Source organism: Capra hircus, chromosome 23 (assembly GCF_001704415.2).
Source record: "Capra hircus breed San Clemente chromosome 23, ASM170441v1, whole genome shotgun sequence".
Taxonomy (NCBI): Eukaryota; Metazoa; Chordata; class Mammalia; order Artiodactyla; family Bovidae; genus Capra; species Capra hircus.
This window is the reverse complement of record NC_030830.1, coordinates 28,257,459-28,276,768: the sequence shown is the minus strand read 5'-3', so window position 1 is coordinate 28,276,768 and position 19,310 is coordinate 28,257,459. Positions and strand designations below refer to the sequence as shown.

At 36.8% G+C, this 19,310-nt stretch overlaps 1 protein-coding gene across 2 annotated transcripts in view; it reads left to right on the top strand.

Moving 5' to 3' along the window:
• CD2AP (CD2 associated protein) overlaps positions 1–19,310 on the top strand; it is an 88,003-nt gene that overhangs the window by 10,399 nt on the left and 58,294 nt on the right. For both annotated transcript variants that reach the window (XM_018039013.1, XM_018039012.1), the window contains exon 2: positions 18,532–18,692. In XM_018039013.1, the coding sequence (XP_017894502.1) occupies positions 18,532–18,692 (161 nt within the window). The remainder of the gene's footprint in view (positions 1–18,531; positions 18,693–19,310) is intronic.

Genomic DNA, 19,310 nt, shown 5'->3' with positions numbered 1-19,310 from the left:
ATGTGAGAGTTGGACCATAAAGAAGGCTGAATGCTGAGGAATTGATGCTTTTGAATTGTGATGATGAGAAGACTCTTGAGAGTCCCTTGGATAGCAAGGAGATCAAACCAGTCAATCCTAAAGGAAATGAACGCTGAATATTCATTGGAAGGACTAATGCTGAAGCTCCAATACTTTGGCCACCTGATGCAAAGAGCTGACTCACTGGATAAAACTCTAATGCTGGGAAAGATTGAGGGCAACAGGGGAAGGGGACGACAGAGGATGAGATGTTGGATGGCATCACTGATTCAAAGGACTTGAGTTGGAACAAACTCCAGGAGATAGTGAAGGACAGGGAAGCCTGTTACGCTGCAGTTCATAATGTCACATAGAGTAGGACAGTAGTTTTTTCATTTCTCCATTTATGGTGAAGATAGGCCTGGAAATAAATTTCTGGTAAAGATGTTTGGTTTATGGTTAAAAAAAAATTAACCCTGAAAATAACTGAAAATACTAAAAATGAGTAGGAAATAAAAGTTGGAACCGTTTAAGTATTTTTTATCATACAGCTACTACTTTGGCAATAAAGCTTATAGGGAAGTATGTTTCTGTTCATTTTTGTGTAACTTTCTATATTTTGACTTTTCTATAATAAAGGTTATTACTATAATAGTTGCTATAATATAAAATAAGTTAAGTCCTATAATTATATAGGTGTTATAATGTAAATAAGGTTAATTTGACATACCCAGTTAGATGATGCTATTGTGCTATTTATCTGTATTTTATTAATCCAAACCAAAGTAAACATTCCCTAGTGAATGCTCGTACTACTCAAACCTATTTGGAATTTGTGTGAATTGTTACATTATTTCTTCATTAGATGGTATTTCATTATCAAAAAAATATGGAATTATTAGTGCAGAACAGTCACAACTTTTATAGTGTTATTATCTTAAATATTTCTGTGCATGATCTTTTAAAAAATTAGGGATTTTTAAGAGTTTTCAGCTTAGTTTTCAGATATTTTTGTTTTAAAAATATCAATATTTTTAACTTAAGTGTTTGAAACATATTCCACCAGAACTACCCTCCACCTCATTTCTTCTTGCAACCAAGTTGTTACATAAAAAATTTTTTTTGAGGATTAAATTCTTAGAGTGGTTTAGTGTACTTTTTAAATACTTCACTTACTTTTACTTCTTTTTCATTCTGGGTTTTCATAGTTGTCTTTTTGGTTCTTATAAATACTTTCAATTATTAGTCTTCCCAGTTTTCAGTTTGTTTGCTTTAGTTTAGAAATTTCTTCTTTCTCTGTAATTTTGATATTTGCTTCCATTTCCGTCTCTCCTGCCTGTCTACTTCCTTTTGTTTGAGTGCGTGTGTGTGAAGAGTTCTCTTTTACTCAGTTAGAACTGTGGGATATGGTATGAGATGAAAATCTGTATGTAGTGTGTTACCCTTATACACAGTTTTGTGGTGGTTTTGTGTTGACATTTGGGGCCAGAAACTACTTGGTGAGAGGCTATCCTGTGTTTTGATGGGTGCTTAGCAGCATCCCTAACCTCTACCCAGTAGATGCCAGTAGAATTCCCTGAGTTTTAACCACCAAAAATGTCTCCAGACATTCCAAAGTGTCCCCTATGGGGCAGAATTATCTTGGTTGAGAACCATTGCCCTAATATAAATTAGTTCTGAATTTATATGTTCTAAATCTAGTTGTCCTGAGAGACACTGACTTGCTGTTTTAGCCCCAAACTTACGTTTTCTGGGGCAAAGCTTGAGGTTAAGACCTCACACAGTGGACTTTTTACTGCGGCCAGGGGGATCAGGTTCACATAGACTAATACACAAAGGCTAATTTTTATTTAATGCTTATTTTAGAATCTGTAGATCATGTGGTTTTTCATATTACATCTATTTATATGACAAATTAGATTTTCCAGGATTAAACCTATCCCATGATAGACCTTGCTTAGTTGTAATAGCCAGTTATCTAATTATGCATTTGAATTCCCTTTGTTGATATTTTATTTAGAACCATTTCTATTTGAGAGAGTACATTTCTGGGTGCAATCTTTGGTCTGAATAACATTCAAATTATTTCAAATACTGATTATTTTTAAATAATGAAGATTTGTAGATGTCCTTTGTGTTCTATAAAAGTTTTGCAAAAGCCTTTAAAACAAGTTTTTTTTCTTTCTTTAGTAACTTTTTCTGAAGTCATTTTTTAAGACCACTTTCTGATTTTATTCCTGGATTGATCTGTTGATTTCTAAAAATTTCTTGAGTAACTAGTTTTTCTTTAAAATAGAAATTTATCCATTTCATTGAGATTTTTAGGCTTGGAACTTTTATAGCATATCCAAGAACAAGCCTAGTTTGGTTAAGTTCTCACATCCCACTGGACTGCTGAGTCTGGCCCAGCTCTGCAGCATCTCTTTTTACAGTGTTGAATTGGCAGATCTCTTTGTGTGTTCTGTAATCTCTTGTGGCTCCGGTTTATTTTTCATTGCTCATCCTGATAGGCTTCTTTGAGGTATTCAATCTTTTGAGATGCTTTGGAAATGGATTGCTGGATGGGTTAACCAGAACAGTGCTAGTGCTGTTTGAGATCACTTGGTGGAATGCACCAGTTAAATATACATATTTTCGATATTAGATGTTAGAAGGGCTATTCGTATATTGGCAAAAAAATATACCCAGATATCTAGGATGAATTTATTTTGAAGTTTACTGACTAGAAAGATCTGGTTCACTTAGCTCTAATAAGTGAGATGCTAGTGTTTTTTTTTAAAAATATAGTTTGATTATCTGAGAAAAATTAAAAATAGAATGCTACTTTAACATGTATATGACAAACTGATTTTTAATGAATTAAGTTAATTTTACTGGAAAAAACATGGATTGTTGCAAGTTGGACTTTTGAATAAAGGTTTTAAGTGGCTAAAATATAGGAAAGTCAACTCTTATTCTGCAAGATGACAAAAATAAAGAGTAATTTAATGAGAAATTCGTTGTACTGAGAGGCAGGCCTGCTTGGTGTAACATTATGGAGATAAAATTTTTGTCTGACTCTTTTTGCTTTTTCATTTTCTAAAAACATTTCTGTAGTTACCAATCCTTCTTTCACAGCTTGGTTTAGTTTCACTGCCTGTATTATAGAAGGATCCACCTCGTAAAAGAAGTCAAAAGCTGTCTTGAATAATCAGCACCCTTCTGTGAGATTATCTCCTGTCACTCTGTTTCTGGCACTGCTGTTTCTATGTCATCTTTGGAAGCATTGCTGTTAATTCCTGTTGCATATTGTCTGTTAGCTCTTGAATTTCTGCAAGATCCCTGTCTTGAAACCCTTCATCCTCCACATTTTTTTTTTTTGCCATATCTATACTCTCTCATGGTTTCCTTGACTGGCTCTGTTGTAAATGCTGTTACGTCATGTACAACATCTGGACATAGTTTTCCCCACTGGGAATTTTTTGTTTCAGGATTGATGGCTTTCATGGCTTTTAAAAAAGTCACAACAGTGGCATCTTGAGTGGTGTAATCCTTCCAGAGCTTCATGATCTCTCTGTCAGGGTCCTCTTCTGTAAGTATTGCCAACCTTTTCTGTAGCCTAATGTACGATGAGCCTTAAAGGTCCTTTGACCCCCTGATCTAGAGGCTGAATTAGAGACATTGTGTATGAGGGCAAATAGGTAACTAACGCCTTCATTATTGAACTCATGGGGTCGTTGTTCAATAACAATGGCCAGGGGACATTGTCCAATAACAGAAGAACTTTAAAAAGTAGTTCTTCACTGGCCAAATACTTCCTGACTTAGAGAATATGTCAGTGGAACCAGTCCTTTTTCTGGATTGGATTCTCATCCAGACCTTCTTGTTTTATAACCAAAAGATTGACAACTGATGTTTATCTTTTCCCTCAAGGCTCAAGAATTAGTAGCTTTATAGAGGAGGGCAGTCCGGACCATAAACCCAACTGCATTTGCACAAAACGGTGTTAGCCAGTCTCTTCCTCTCTTAAATCCTGGTGTTTGCTTCTTTCTCTTCCTCCCTCTCCCTCTCTCTTTTTTTTACACTAATGAATATTCTTTTGACTGCCCTCCGCCCCCGCCCCAAAATAGGGCACCTTTGTCTGCAGTAAAAACCTTTTCAGACAGATATCATTTCTCCTCAGTGACTTTCTTAATGGCATGTGAGAACTCTGCTGCTGTCTCTTGGTCAGCAGAAGCTGTTTCTCCAATTATCTTGACATTTTTAAAGCCAAACCTCATTCTAAAATTATCAAACTATCCTTTGCTGGCATTAAATTCTCCCAGCTTCACATTCTTCATCTTCCTCTTGCTGTAAGTTTTCAGGCAATGATTTTGCTATTTTTCTTGAATTGTACTAGAGTCTGTCGGTATGCCTTTCTTATAGCAATCCTGAATTAAAAGTTGCATTTTCAATATGAGTAAAAAGTGCAAAGTTTTCACAGTCTGGGACAGCTGCAGTGAGTGACAGCTTCACAAATTTCCTGTCTTTTATTTTTTTAATTTAATAATAGTCCTTACCCTGAATTTGTTTATCTTGAAATAGTGGTCAATTGTAGCTATAGATCTCAATCTGACGCACATCAAATAATTCAACTTTTTTTTGCGTCACAACTTTTCTGTTTCTTGGGATCATTTCCAGCATCAGTAGAGGCACTTTGTATCACTTTGTATCACTGGATGACTGTACCAGTTTTTTTTTAGTCCATTTGTCTATTGAAGAGCATTTGGGATTTTTCTAGTTTGTGGCAGTTAAGAACAGAGCTGTTATAAACATTTGTGTATAGATTTTTATGTCAACATAAGTTTTACTTCTTCAGAGTATGTATAGTTTGGAGTCATATGGTAAGTGTCTATTTATGTGAAACTTCCAAATTCTTCCTGAGCGTATATACCTTTTTGTGTGTGTGTGTGTGTATTGGCACCAGCAGTGTATTAGAGTATCAATTGCTTCATGTCTTTGTGTGTGTGTGTGTGTGGTTTTTTTTTTTTTTTTTTTTATGTTAGCCATTCTGATAGGTGTGTAGCAGTATCTCATGGTGTAGAATTGGGAGATTTCTTCTTTAAATGTTGCCGGGGAAGCCATCTGGCTCTCGGGATTTCTTTTTTTAGAAGGCTTTTAACTACAGACTCAATTTAAAAATAGTTATTCAGACTCTCTCAAACTACTAAAGCTTTGCGGATTCATGTGTGTCTTGCTTATGCTGCTGCTGCTGCTAAGTCACTTCAGTCGTGTCCGACTCTGTGCGACCCCATAGACGGCAGTGTCTTGTTTATAGTTTTATTATTTAAAAAATTAATGTGAAGTCTCTGGTGATACTCCTTTTAATTCTTAATATTGGTAGTCTGGGTCTTCTCTCTCTTTTTTTCCCTTGATCATTCTTCTTAGAGATTTATCAATTTTATTGACCTTTTCAGATAACCAATTTTGATTTCATTGTTTTTTCCCTATTTTTCTGTTTCTCTGGTTTCAGTTGAACATTTTATATTATTCAAATTTATGTCCTTTTATACTTAAAATATTTTTTTAGTGTAGTTGCTCTAGAGTTTACAGTATATGTTGATTACTAATCTGAGTTCACCTTTGAATAGCACTGTCCCACTTCATGTCAAATGCAGATCCCAGAGTATTCCCCATTCCTGTGTCCTTTATGATATTGCTGTCATTCATTTATCCATATGCTAAAAATCACCCAGTACATTGTTACTGTTACCAATTTAAACTAATCTTTTAGATAAATTAAGAATAAGAAAAGTAAAAGGTTTTATTTTACTTCACTTATTCCTTTGCCTTTACTCTTTATTTATAGATTCAAGTTTTTGACCTGTATAATTTTCCTTCTATTTGAAGAACTTCTGTTAACATTTTCATGGCAGGTCTGTTATTTTTGTTTGTGTGAGAAAGTCTTTATCCTTTTCTTTTGAAAGATAATTTCACTGAATATAGAAATCTAAGATGGCAGTTTTTTTCTTTTAACAGTTTAAATAGTTTGCTCCACTCCTTTCTTGCTTGAGCGTTGCTGAGAGAATCCTGCTGTGATGCTTTCCTCTGTTCCTCTGTTGTTCAGGTGTTTTTTTCTTATGGCTTTTTTCAAGATTTTCTGGGTCTTTGATTTGAATATGGTACACTTAAGTGTAGGCTTTTCCTTTTTCTTTTTGTCCTTTGAGTTTCCTGGATGTATGGTTTGGCACTGGTATAGGTTACTAATTTTGGAAACTTCTCCACCATTATTACTTCATTTATTTCTTTTGTCTTGTTTCTTCTTTTTTCCTTTTCTTATATTCCAGTTATGCATATGTTATATCTTTTAAAATTGTTGGGTGAAACAGAACTTGGTAAAAGAATATTATTTTTATGTTTTAGTTCAAGAAGTTTCTGTTGATCTGTCTTCAAACATCTTGATTCTGTTCTTGGTGGTGTCTAGTTGGTAGATGAACCCACCAGTGGCATCCTTTATTTCTATTACAGTGTTTTTTGATTTCTATCATTTCCTTTTGATTGCTTATCTTAGGGTCTTTATCTGCTTACCTTACTCATCTTTGCTTACCTCCTTTTTTTTTTTTCCATTATCACCCTTAACATATTTAAAATTCTCTGATTTCAAAAAATTTGTTATGCTTGAGTCTGGCTTTAACTCTTGCTTTGTCTTTGTGTTTTTCTTGCCTTCTGAGTGAATGATGTGTAGTTTTTTGTTGAAAGTTGGACATGCTGTATTAGATAAAAGGAGCTGAGGTTAATAGGTCTTTTGTGTGAAGTTTTATAGTAGTCTGTCAAGGAGTGTACTCTTTAACGTCGTTCCACCTGGTAGGTGCCAGAGGCATCAGATTCCTTTCGTGGCCTTGTTTTTGCCCCCCTTAAGCACTCCTTCTCAGGTAGACTCTGCATCATGTAAAGGCTTTCAGTGGAGATTAACTCTTGTATTAATGGAGCCCCATCAGTGTAGTTGTAAGGTGCTGGGGAGAGGAAGCATCCTATAATCTTAAAATGAAACTTTTGGTGGGTCTTTGTCCTGGGTCTGTGATGTCTTATTTCCCCGCTTCTCCGTGTGAGACAGAAAGGAAAGAGGGGACTGGAATCAGAGAAATGCTGTTATACCCTTTCCAGTGGTGGACTCGGGACCTGGTGAAGTCTTTTTCCTGGAGAGCAGGTCTTTGTTTGGGTTAGTGGTTATTTCACAGTGACTGCTTTTCCTTTCCTCCTTGCCAGACCCACAAGGAGATCTTTATAGATTCTTCACTGTGAGAACCCGATGGGGTTCCTGGAGGTAAAACCCACAAAAGGTGGGGGCCTGCTGATACTGTGGTCCCTAGGAGTTTTCTGCTCTTAGGCTGTTTCACACTTGGCCTCCAGAAATTCATCGAAGTTTGTGTTTTAAGTTTTTGTAGTAGATTGACTTTTTGGCCCCGAAATGTTATGTCTAAGTCCAGCCCTGGTAACTATGGATCTTAAGATGATATCCTAGATTTAGGGTTGGCCATAAATCCGGTGACTGGAATCCTTATTAAGAGTAAGGAGAAGCAGATTTGAGACAGAGACACAGAAGGGGAGGGCCATGGAAACGGAGGTTGGAATTATGCCAGCCAAGAAATGCCAGAGATTGCTGGCAGCCCCTAAAAGCCAAGAGAGGAGCATGGAGCAATTCTTCATCAGTCTTCAGAAAGATCCAACCCTGATGATACCTTGATTTTGTATTCCAGCCATCAAAAATGTAACCGTGAAAGAATTTTAAAAGTTTTATTGTTTGAAGTCACCTAGCTTGTGATAGTTTCTATGTTAGCCCTGGGAAACTAATACAGTATTCATACCAGTTGATGACGCCCGTGTTTTCTGCTTGGAATGATCTAGCAGATCTTAACTGTGACTCTGGAGGTGCCTGTGTCTCTGTATCTTGAGATGGTGGTTTGCCCCCTGTCCTCACTTCTCTGATGGGCCCACAGAAAGTCATTGATTGTTTAGCTTGTTTAAATTTTTTCTCATAAGGGTGAGTGTGACAGTCTCTGAGCTTCTTTCATGTTGGAACTGAAATCGCAAGCCGAGTTTTTTTGTTTTTTTTTTTGTTTGTTTTGGTGGGGTGGGGATCTGGCATTTTATACTGTATTATTTTAGTGGTTAACACATGCATGTTTATCTTTTAAATATCTAATGTTAATTATTGCTTTTACTCTCCATTTGTATCATGCAAGAGTCTTAGGCTGCTTTAACTCCTGATTTATACAGCTGTTATTATTTTAATCTTCCTATATTTTACATTTCCTCATCAGCCTCCCTCCTCCGTTTTCTGCTTCTTATTTAGGCTTTTTGTTGGGGTATAACTGTCATACAACAGTGTATTTCAGGTGTACAACATAATGATTTGATATTTATATGTTTTGAGAAATGATCATCAGAGTAAGTCTAGCTAAGATCTGTCACCATACATAGTTACACAGTTTTTTTTTCTTGTGATGGGAACTTGTAAAAGGTTTACTCTCTTAGCAACTTTGAAATATGCAGTATTGTTTTATTAAAGTCACTATGCTGTGCATTACATTCCCAGGACTTACTTATTTTATAGTTGGAAGTTTTTATTTTAATTTCTCTGATGATTACTGATGTTGAGTACCTTTTCTTGGATCTGTTGACTGTATGTATGGCTTCTTTGGAAAAATGTTTCTTCCAATTCTCTGTCCATTTTTAAATCAGATTTTTTTTGGTTAGCTTTTTCTTTTTGTGTCTTTGCTTTTAAGTTGTATGAGTTCTTATTAATCCCTTTCAATACACATGATTTACAGATACTTTCTCCCATTCTGTAGGTTGTCTTTTCACTTTGTTGACGAGTTCCTTTCTGTGCTGGAGCTTTAAGGTTGATACGGCTCCACTTGTTTGGTTCTCCTCTCGTTGCCTTTGCTTTCTGATGTCATATCCAGAAAATCTTCCCCAGGACTGAGGACAAGGAGCCTACAGCCTGTGTTTTCTGTGAGGAGTTTCATGGTTTCAGGTTGTAAGTCTTCAGTCCATTCTGAGTCAGGTTTTTATTTTACTTGGTGTTTATCTGCGTATGTGTTCACCACTCTCCCTTCACTTAGTGAATCTCTCTCTGGATATTGGCTGTGTTCCTCTTTTCCTGATGTGCTCAGAGAACACCTTCAGAGTTTCTTTCAGAGTGGCAAACTCCGTTTTTGCTTGTCTGTTCTTGTGTTTTGAAGGAGTTTTCCCCTCTGGTTCAGATTTTACAATTTGCAGCTATTTTCTTTCTGTATTTTGGAAATATGAAACTGCTGCTTCCTGGCTTCCACTGTTGCTCCTGAGAAGCCCATTTTAAGTGTTGCTTCCTTGGTAACCTTTTAAAATTTGTCTCTTCTGAGAATTTTTTTCTTTTTCCTCTGTGCTATTTGGCAGATTTACTGTGTTGAGTTGCAGGTTTCTTTTTGTTTATTCCATTTGGAATTGCTTAGACTTCTTGACTCTGTGGTTTGATATCTTTTATCAGTTTGGTGAGTTCATAGCTATTAACTTTTCAGATAGTTTTTTTTTTTCTTCCTCTGGGACGCCAATTAAATATGTTAGACTGGTTTACTATATCTTCTGTTTCTGTTACATGCTCATCTCTATTTTCTATATTTTTGTCCTTGGCTTAATTTTGGTTAGTTTCTATTTACCTGTCTGCCTTTCAGCTAGTTTTCTGCAGCCTTGTCTAATATACTTTAAAATTTATCCATTGAGTTCCTTGTTTTGGTTATTGTCTTTCTCAATTCTAGAATACTTTTGTGGTTCAAGTTGATTTTCTCACCATCTGTGCTATTCAGCTTTGTGTCAGTTTTTCCAAGCTGTAATTTATATCTCTGAACATGGTAAATGCCATCATTTTAAAGTCTGTATGTGATGCGTTCAGTATTTGGAATTCATTGAAATGTTTGTTATTTCTTATTTCCCTAGGTACTTATTTTAGTCTTTTTTTTTTCACTTTACATGTCAGCTTATATTTCCTTGTCTCTGGATGTTGTAGAGGGTTCTGGTTTCTTCTCTTTTGTCTTGGTGTGAGGTTTCCTGAGTCACCCACATAACGTTAAACTGGGGTACAGTGCTTGGGTGCATTTATTTGGGTCCTGTCTCAAACTGTGTGTGTAGATTTCCAGTGCTCACTTCAATTTCATCTGATAAAATTGCTACATTTTTAGTCGTTTAATCTTCCTAAGAAGGTGATTTTTATATTTCATCCAGGGTTTTTATATTTCATCCTGTGAGATTTGGTGCAGATTATCTAGTGTTCTTTTATTTTGAGTCTTTTGTTGCTGTGTTTTAAAATCTTTATTACCCTACTGATCAGATAAATGCTAAAATGTCATATCTGCTTAAATTGGATAGCTTTCTTCACACTTTAAAAAGAAACTGTTACATAGCCAAATTTAAATTTTACATTCTCTTTCAGAAGCAGTCACAATTGAAATGAACAATGAATAATCCACAACCAGAAAGTGTCATCTTAAATGATTGGTTTTGTGGGAGAGTAGGTCAGGGGGAAGAGCATCAGTGACAGACAGGGTCTGTATACCTTTTGTAATCCTGGAGTGTTTTTCAGGATGTGCATGTTCTCTTCCTTTTATTTTTTTCCTTCCAAATGTTTTTAGTCAACATGTATTTCTTCACTTTAAGCAACCATTTAAAGTGAAGAAATAAATTTAGTCAGTCAAATACAATTGTTTTAAGTGGTGAAAGAGTTTTGTTTAATTTGAAATTTTAAATAATGAATTTTTTGAGTTTCCACAATATGGAGGATACTGATTCTTGGTATAGCAGACTTGTGAATTAAATGAAGTTTTATTTAAACTGCTTCAGCTTTTCTGCACGTATCATTGTTACATACTGTCTAGTGAGCATCAGCGTTTCTAGTAACTTGTTTTTACCTAACTAGTGTATGTTTATTGTAGAAAAATCATTTCAGGATTTTTCAGTATTTCAATGGGTTACTGTTTCTAAGAATGCTCTCACTTATGACAGCTGCAGACTTTGGGGATTCCCACAACTGCCTTCACATTTGACAGTTGGTTGGTTGGGTTTGCAGAACTCATTGAAAGCTGTTATACTCTTGGGGATGGTATTCTATTGTAAAAGGACGCAGATTAAGGTTCGTCAAGGGGACGGAAGCCTGGGGCAGATTTCAGGAAGGTACCCGACATGTCAGTCTCTCTAAAGTCTTGGATGGCGTTAAATCCTGGTGAGGATGTGTGACAGCATGGAGAGTATTGCCAACTAGGGAAACTCACTTGAGTCTTAGTGTCCAGAGTTTTGTTGGAAAGATAGAGTTGACTGCCCAGGTAACTGACCTTTTTAGTGTCTAGCTCTTCCAGAGGTAGAACAGCTGCAACAGGGTTTGAAGCCCCACCATAATGACATTGTATGGTAAAGTCTTCAGGCAACAAAGGTGTCTGAGGAACTTCAGAATCCCTCAATAAACAAAAAAACTCTTCCTAGAGATCAGGATGAGGCCAAGTCCTATCCTCTCTTTCGGATGAGATTAATTTTTTAAAAAAATTGGAGTATAGTTGATTAACAATGTTGTTTTAGTTTCAGGTGAACAGCAAAATGATTCAGTTATACATCTACATGTATCTATTCTTTTTCAGATTCTTTTCCCATTTAGCTGTTACGGAATAAATACCAAGCAGAGTTTCCTGCTGTTATATAGTAGGTCCTCATTGATTATCTCTTCTAAATAAAGCAATGAGTACGTGTCAACCCCAAAATCCCAATCTGCCGCCCCAGTCTTAATTCTTTACTAAAGGTGAAATATTATATTAAAAAGAGATAACAAACAGCATCTTAGATCCCTTCAGGCATCTGTTAACATTTTGGAATGTAACTCTTTATATTTTTCTGTGCATATGTTTGTTTCTTCCCTTTTTACAAAAATAAGTTATTATAGTACCTTTGTTTTATAACCTTTATTATTTAGAATGATATTACACGCCTAATTAAAGATGTTTAAAAGGGCAAGAAGGGCTTCCTGGCAGTCCAGTGGTTAAGACTCTGTGCTCCCAATGAACCCATGGGTTTAGCCCCTAGTTGGGGAACTGAGATCCCACATGCTGCTGCGTGATGTGGCCAGACGTTAAAATAAAAGGGCAAGAATTTAACCTTATTTACCATATGGTGTTTTCTTTAGGAGAAATTATCTTTGACTCTAAACTTTTAAATTATGAAACATAGAATCATGAGTTATAAACATCTTTACAATAATATTGGACAAGCCGCCTTTAATACTTAGTGCTTTCTTTAAAAAAAAAAATCTTATAGAAGTAATACCTGCATATGCTATAAAAACAGAGGAGCCTGGCATGCTACAGTTTATGGGGTCACCAAGAGTTGGATATGACTTAGCGACTGAACCACAACAATGGAAAAGCAGTATTTCCTTGCCTTACTGTTCTCTTCCTCTGTTCTCATTCTCCGGAGGGAAACAACTTAGAACTATCTAATCTTTCAGTTTTGATTTTTTTGGCTTTTGTATTTCTAAATAACAAGTTTATGTAGCTGTCTCTGATTGGATACTTGCGTTTTTAACCTTCTGATATGATAGGTAAAGATTTGGCTTACTTGTAATCTCACTTCTGTTCTTTGTTTATCCTGATACGGTTTTATTTCTCTCTTGGATACCTTTCTGAATTCTGAGTTTTATAGTTATACTTCTATTTCTTTTTCAGCAACTAACACATTATTTCTGGACTTAGGAGTTTGTATGATGAAGATTTACCTTTCTCTTTATCAACCTCCCCAATATTTACTTTATCCTATAATGTGAAGTCTTGTTAATATTTACATTTTGTTCTGTAACCATAACATAGCCTTCTTGTTTTGTTATAGGTTGGTTTTCAGTGTTAAAATTAATAACTAGTCTCTGTTTTTATGACCATGTAAATACTTATAATTTTGCAGCCAAGTAGTGTATATGATGGTTATATTTTCAACACTGTATAGCTCTTTGCCTTTTCAGAAGTTTCTAGTCTCTTTAGTTTTTCTTCTCCTTATAGTTTTATTGTCTCTTTGAATTCCAGATTCTTAAGGATAGTATACAATTTCACAGTCTGGCTCTTGCTTCTTTTTTGCCCCCAAATACTTCCTCAACTTTCTGTCTCCTGCTTAATCTAGACTGTTCTTAGATCTGTTGCACAATTACTGTCTTAGAACTTTTCTTACTCTAAAACTGGCTTCACTGGTTCTTGAATTTTGTACCCTCTCTTTTGGTTCTTATTTTGTCGGATAATACATGTAATTGCCTATGTATTGTGTTGTTCAGTTGCTGAGTTATGTCTGACTCTGCGACCCTGTGGTCTACAGCCCGCCAGTTTTCTCTCTCCTCTACTGTCTCCTGGAGTTTGCTCAGATTCATGTCCATTGAGTCAGTGATGCTATCTAGCCATCTCATCCTCTGCTGCCCTGTTCTCCTTTTGCCTTCAGTCTTTTCCAACATTGGTCTTTTCCATTGAGTTGGCAGCTCTTTGCATCAGGTGGCCAAATTGCACATGTAGGAATTAATTTTCTTTGTCCTTGTCTGTCTGACAATGTTATATCTTGAATATGGAATACGTTTTTCTTCAGTACTTAGGTGGCTTTGCCTTTTTATTTTCTTTTTTGGAATCTGTTGTTGCCAGTGAGAAGTCTCCTAATGAATATGATTTTCATTCTTTTGTATATGAACCTTTTATTTCTTCTCAGAGGAATTTCTAGGATATGTTTTTAAAATTAATTTTTAATTGGAATATAGTTACTTGACAATGTTGTGTTAGTGTCTACCGTATAGCAAAATGAATCAGCTGTATGTGTGTGCATACACATCTCCTCTTTTTTTGGATTTCCTTCTATTTATGTTACCATAGAGCATTGGGTCGATCCCTGGGTTGGGAAGATCCCCTGAAGGAGGGCATGGCAACCCACTGCAGTATTCTTGCTTGGAGAATTCCACGGACAGAGGAACCTGGTGGGCTACAGTCCATGGGTTTGCAAAGAGTCGGACATGACTGAGCAACTAAACACAACATAGCAGAGAGCGTTGAGTAGGGTTCCCTGAGATATACAGTAGGTTTTCGTTAGTTATCTATTTCGTATATAGTATCAGTAGTGTGTATATGTCAGTCCCAGTCTCTGAGTTCACCGCCCCCCACTCCCAAGAAGTTACTTTTTAATTTTTCTGTTGTACTGGACTCTCACAGACCCCTTTCTGTTTGAAGATTTGTTTCATATAGCTTTGGAATATTTTCTTCTATTATTTCATTACCTATTCTCTGTTTTCTCTTTTTTTCCCTAGAACCGTTATTTGGGTGTTGAATTGATTATCTGTGTCTTGTCTGTTCTTTTATATTTTCTTTATGTCTCTCTACCTGTTTTGATAAAATTTTCTTGGGTTTGTCTTTACCTTTGCAAAAAAAAATTAATACGACTTGTTGGAAGATATATTGCCAAATGCTTTTTCTTTTCATATTTCTTTTTTTAAATAACATTCTGTTCTGATTTTAGGAACTTTATTACATCTCTTGAGGGTAAAAATTTGTACAGTTTAAATCTTTTAAAATTTTTAGACATTAAGTTGTAGAAATGTTTAAAGTCCAATACAAAGAGTTTTTTCCTGACTGATGCTTTTCTCCTGAATATTTTAGTGTTTTCTACAGATCAGGATCTTTTACTTAATCACAGTTCAATTATAAAATGTAAGAAATAAACATTTATTTGTATATGTGTGGACTCATGGTTTTTTTTTGCTTTATTCAGTGGGGTATATTGTTACACTATCGTTTATTTCATTTTAGTTTTTTCATCATTTATTTTGACGCTCAGATTGTCTTGACTTGGCCAGTAGGATCTGTTCTGATACTACTTCTCCGTGTCCTTGGACATCAGCTTATCTTTCTTTGAGAACTTCCTTGCTTTCTGGCATAACATCATGTTCCAGGTTTATCTTGTACTTTTCCTGCCTAAGCCTTAGAATTGCATATCTTCCCAAGGATTCCTGGTTTGTTTCAGTAGAAAGTGGTTTTTATAAGATCTCAGTATTAGGTTTGCTCATTGAGAGGTTGTGGTTTCAGGCCCTTTCAGTGGATAGAGCTTGTATGCCTGTGTGGTACATTTGTGTTTTATGTGTATGTGAATGTCTATGTATTGAAAACCATGAGTTCATGGTGATACTTCTCATTCCCATTTAGTATCATAGGGTTAAGTGAAGTCTTTTCCCATCATGTTTGTAACTCCCTTCCTTTCATAGAGAAACTTGGCTTCCATTGTCCTTAATTTATTTGATGAACTCTCCTAGAGGTAACCAGTCGTTCCCCACCCTTATATGGACACCCTCTTCTCTGGCATGGGCTGTTCGACCTGGTTCTAGGTGACCTCCACCCTCCGTCTAGGTTACCTTTCCTCTGCATGGTGATCTGGCCCTACCCCCAGTACAGTGTGGCTTCTGACATTCCTCACCAAGCTGCCCATCAGCTTGGATGCCCTCACCACCGTGATTGGGACCTGGCATGCCATATCATGTTGCCTCTGCATGGACGCCTTCCTCACCCTACCTTCGAGTTGTGATCGGCTGCACTTGGGGAACCGCCACAGACGGACACCCTTCTCACCCTATTTGGCTCTGATGGCGTCGCTGCCACCCCTGCCCTAGCTTTGGGTACCTTCTCTACTCTTGCTGATCCCTGTCTTCTCACACCTTCTCAGACTCCTTCGCCTCCTTGGTCTCCCTTCCCCCTACTATGCTTTTCTATACCTAATGACTTTAGTACTGAATCATTCTGGAAGGGGAGAGGTTGCTGTGTGCTTCATCCAGGAGTAGTTTTTCAATTTATCATCATCTTTCATGGTTAACTGTTGTCTACTATTCATATTTATGAATAAATGAAAAGCAAAAAGCCGATTGGGAGCTCTTTATATGGATATGACTTTTAAATTTTATTTTAGAGTTAGTAGGTTGGAAACCACCCATTGCTCTGGAGACCTCTAAATTCTGGGTTATCAGAAGTCATTTTTCTAGGAAACCATCACTCATCCATAGTAGCTTTACTAGTTCCCCCAGACTAGTGTGTGTGTGTGTGTGTGTGTGTGCGCGCGCGTGTGTGTGTGTGTTTCTGAGATTAACCCGTTAGTATTTTACCTTTGAAGAAAAATAACCTGCCTATGTACCATTGTTGTCTCAGAACTGTTGTGGTTAATAATGGGTCTCTTCCATGAGATGTTAATTTCTCTATTTTCAGTTCTGTTTTTCCCATGAGCGCTCCTTTTCTTAATTTCTGGCCTTTCTGGGGTTCTGCAGAGCAGTTTGATGTCTCAGTTATAGTTTCTCAGTTATTGTTGTCTCAGAACTGTTGTGGTTAATAATGGGTCTCTTCCATGAGATGTTAATTTCTCTATTTTCAGTTCTGTTTTTCCCATGAGCGCTCCTTTTCTTAATTTCTGGCCTTTCTGGGGTTCTGCAGAGCAGTTTGATGTCTCAGTTATAGTTTCCTTAAGTTTTCTGAGCTCTAGCTTTATCATTTATAGATCCATTTTCAGGAATTTAAAATTTCTTGCTAATTCCCTTCTCAGATTGGTATGTTTTCAGCTGCAAATACAAATCTCGTCTAGAATTTACTTAAAAGTTAAGAAAAAAAACTGCTTCTGTAACAAGAAATCTAAAAGTTATAGGGCTGGTTAGCTTAGCAGTTGGATCAGTCTAGTAAAGATCCAAGCCATTTTCATCTTTCCTTTCTTGTATTCTAAGCCTATCTGCTGTTTTTCTTGTCTAATCCAGTTGTAGCAGTTTTGGCCATTACATTTTCAATGAAGAATATCCAAAGTCTGTAGGAGAACACTCTTTCCTTGTGTTTTGTTTATAAGATCAAATAAAACCTTTCAAGAACCCCTACTTACATTGTATTGGTCTGAATCGATCCATCATACCTGTATTTGAAAACCAGTCTGTGTGTGTGTGTGTGTGTGTGTGTGTGAGTGAGATAGAGAATATGAATGAGATTACCATAAATCTGTGTGTGATCTGTGTGCATGCTCAGTCGTGTCTGATACTTTGCAACCCAGTGGACTTTAGCCCACCAGGCTCCTCTGTCATTGGGATTTCCCAGGGAAGAATACTGGAGTGGGTTGCTATTTCCTTCTCCAGGGAATCTTCCTGACCCAGGGATTGAACCTGCATCCCCTGTGTCCCTGCATCTCCTGCACTGGCAGGTGGATCCTTTACCACTGAGCCACCTAGGGAGCACCTGCTATAAATCAGTTCTCTTCAGACCTTTGTCTCCTTGACCAGAAGTGTTAGGTGTCCTGGGACCTACTCAGTCTGCGCTTAAGCAAGATTCCCAAAGTCAACAAGATGACCTGATTGTACGTTAGTATTTGAGAAGTACTGATCTACAATAGTTTAACCCTCTGGGTTTAACCCTCTGAGTCTGAGAGAAGCTTCACTTGTAAAAGTACAGGGTTCCAGAATACCTGAATAAAATCAGGGTTCAGTGAGAAAGGAAGGAGGAGTCGGAGTCGGTGTGGGAATGGCTGTTTGTTTGGTAGCCAACAGTGTCTGCCTATACTCCCTTTCCTTTTTTTTTTTCTTTTTTGGTGTAGTTGTGTATATGTGTTCTTTTTTCTTAATCATTCTTATAGGAGGAAGAAAAGGTAATGGTGGTATAACTAGTTAAAATGTTAATAGTATGCTTATATGCTGTCCTGTAACCTTAAAATCCTTAACAGCTTTCATTTCAGGGTGTATTCATTTTCTGCGCTTCTGTGAAAAATATCGCCACAAACTTAGCAGATAAAAATAATACACATTTTTTATCTCACGGTTTTTGTGGTTTCTTCAGTCCAGGCATGGCTACGTCCTCTGCAGGGCTGCAATCAGTGTGTTGCTCATGGCCGGCTTCTCAGCTGGGGAAGGATCTGCTTCCAGGCTTACGAGGCTGCTGGGATTATTCAGCTCCCTGTGGGCAGTTGGACTGAGGGCCTCAGTTGTTTGTGGGCTCTCATCCAGAGACTTCCTCAGTTACTTGCACGTGGCCCTCTCCATAGGCCAGCTCAACAAAACAACTTGCGACTTCAAAGCCAGGAAGTTACAGAGTTTCCTAGCAAGGGGATATTACAGTCTTATGTCATCACATACAATCCATCATCTTTGTCATATTCTGTTGATTAGAAGTCAGTCATAGATCACGTTCACACTGAAGGAGAGAGGATTACACAAGGGCATGAATATCAAGAGATGGGTATCGTGGGGACCACCTTAGAGTTTGTCACAAAGGATGTATAGCTGATGGTCAGAATAACTGACAAGATAAATTGTACGTTGTGTTGAGGTTTCTCCTTAACACTGGAACTGTGCATTATAGTTAGGCAAAAAAGAAATTTGCGGATGTAGCCAAATATTAAAAACTGAGGTAAGCCTTGATGGTATCTTTGTTGTATTAATCATTGCTAAATAGGTTCCTTAGTTTTAAGTTTATTAATATGGTTAGTAGTATTTCATGAGTTAAGTTTTTTAGATGTTTGTTTCTTTTTTTTTAGTTGACTATATTGTGGAGTATGACTACGATGCTATCCATGATGATGAGTTAACGATCCGAGTTGGGGAAGTCATCAGGAACGTGAGGAAGCTGCAGGAGGAAGGATGGCTGGAAGGGGAACTGAACGGGAGGAGAGGAATGTTTCCTGATAATTTTGTTAAGGTAAGCATTCTCGGTTAATTCCTTGCTGTTGCTCCCTAGGATTTAATCTTGAAGAAATGCAGACACATATTTTTAACACAAAAATAGATAAATTTTTCATCTGAGGAATTAAAATAACTGGAGACTCAGGTATCATTGTAATGAATGTTATTGTTGCCTGGTGTCCTGGGGGATTATAAAACTGTGTGTGTGTGTGTGTGTGTGTGTGTGTGTACCTGTCTACCTGTAATTTAGGTAGCACTTTGTAATTTGCAAAGAGTTTTGCTATCTACATTTCCATTTAATCCTAAACGTCTTGTGGAGGAAGTAGGGCAGATGATAGCCCCATTTTAAATCAATGATATGTAGGTTGAGAGGTTAAATGGTGTTTACCCAAGGTTGGTTAGCTAATAAAACAGAATCTGAACTGAAATCTGAGATAGTTGCCTCTTTACTCAAGTGCGAGGAAAAACACTTCCTGGGTTTTGTTGCTCTTCTAACCCCTTTGAGAATCTTGTATTCTTATTTTTAAGCTTTAGCATTGCAGCAGTCATTCCTTTTTAAATAATGTTCTAGTCACTTCTGCCAGAAAACAATCAAAATTTTTAAATATATTACAAACTAAAAAAGTTCTCAGAA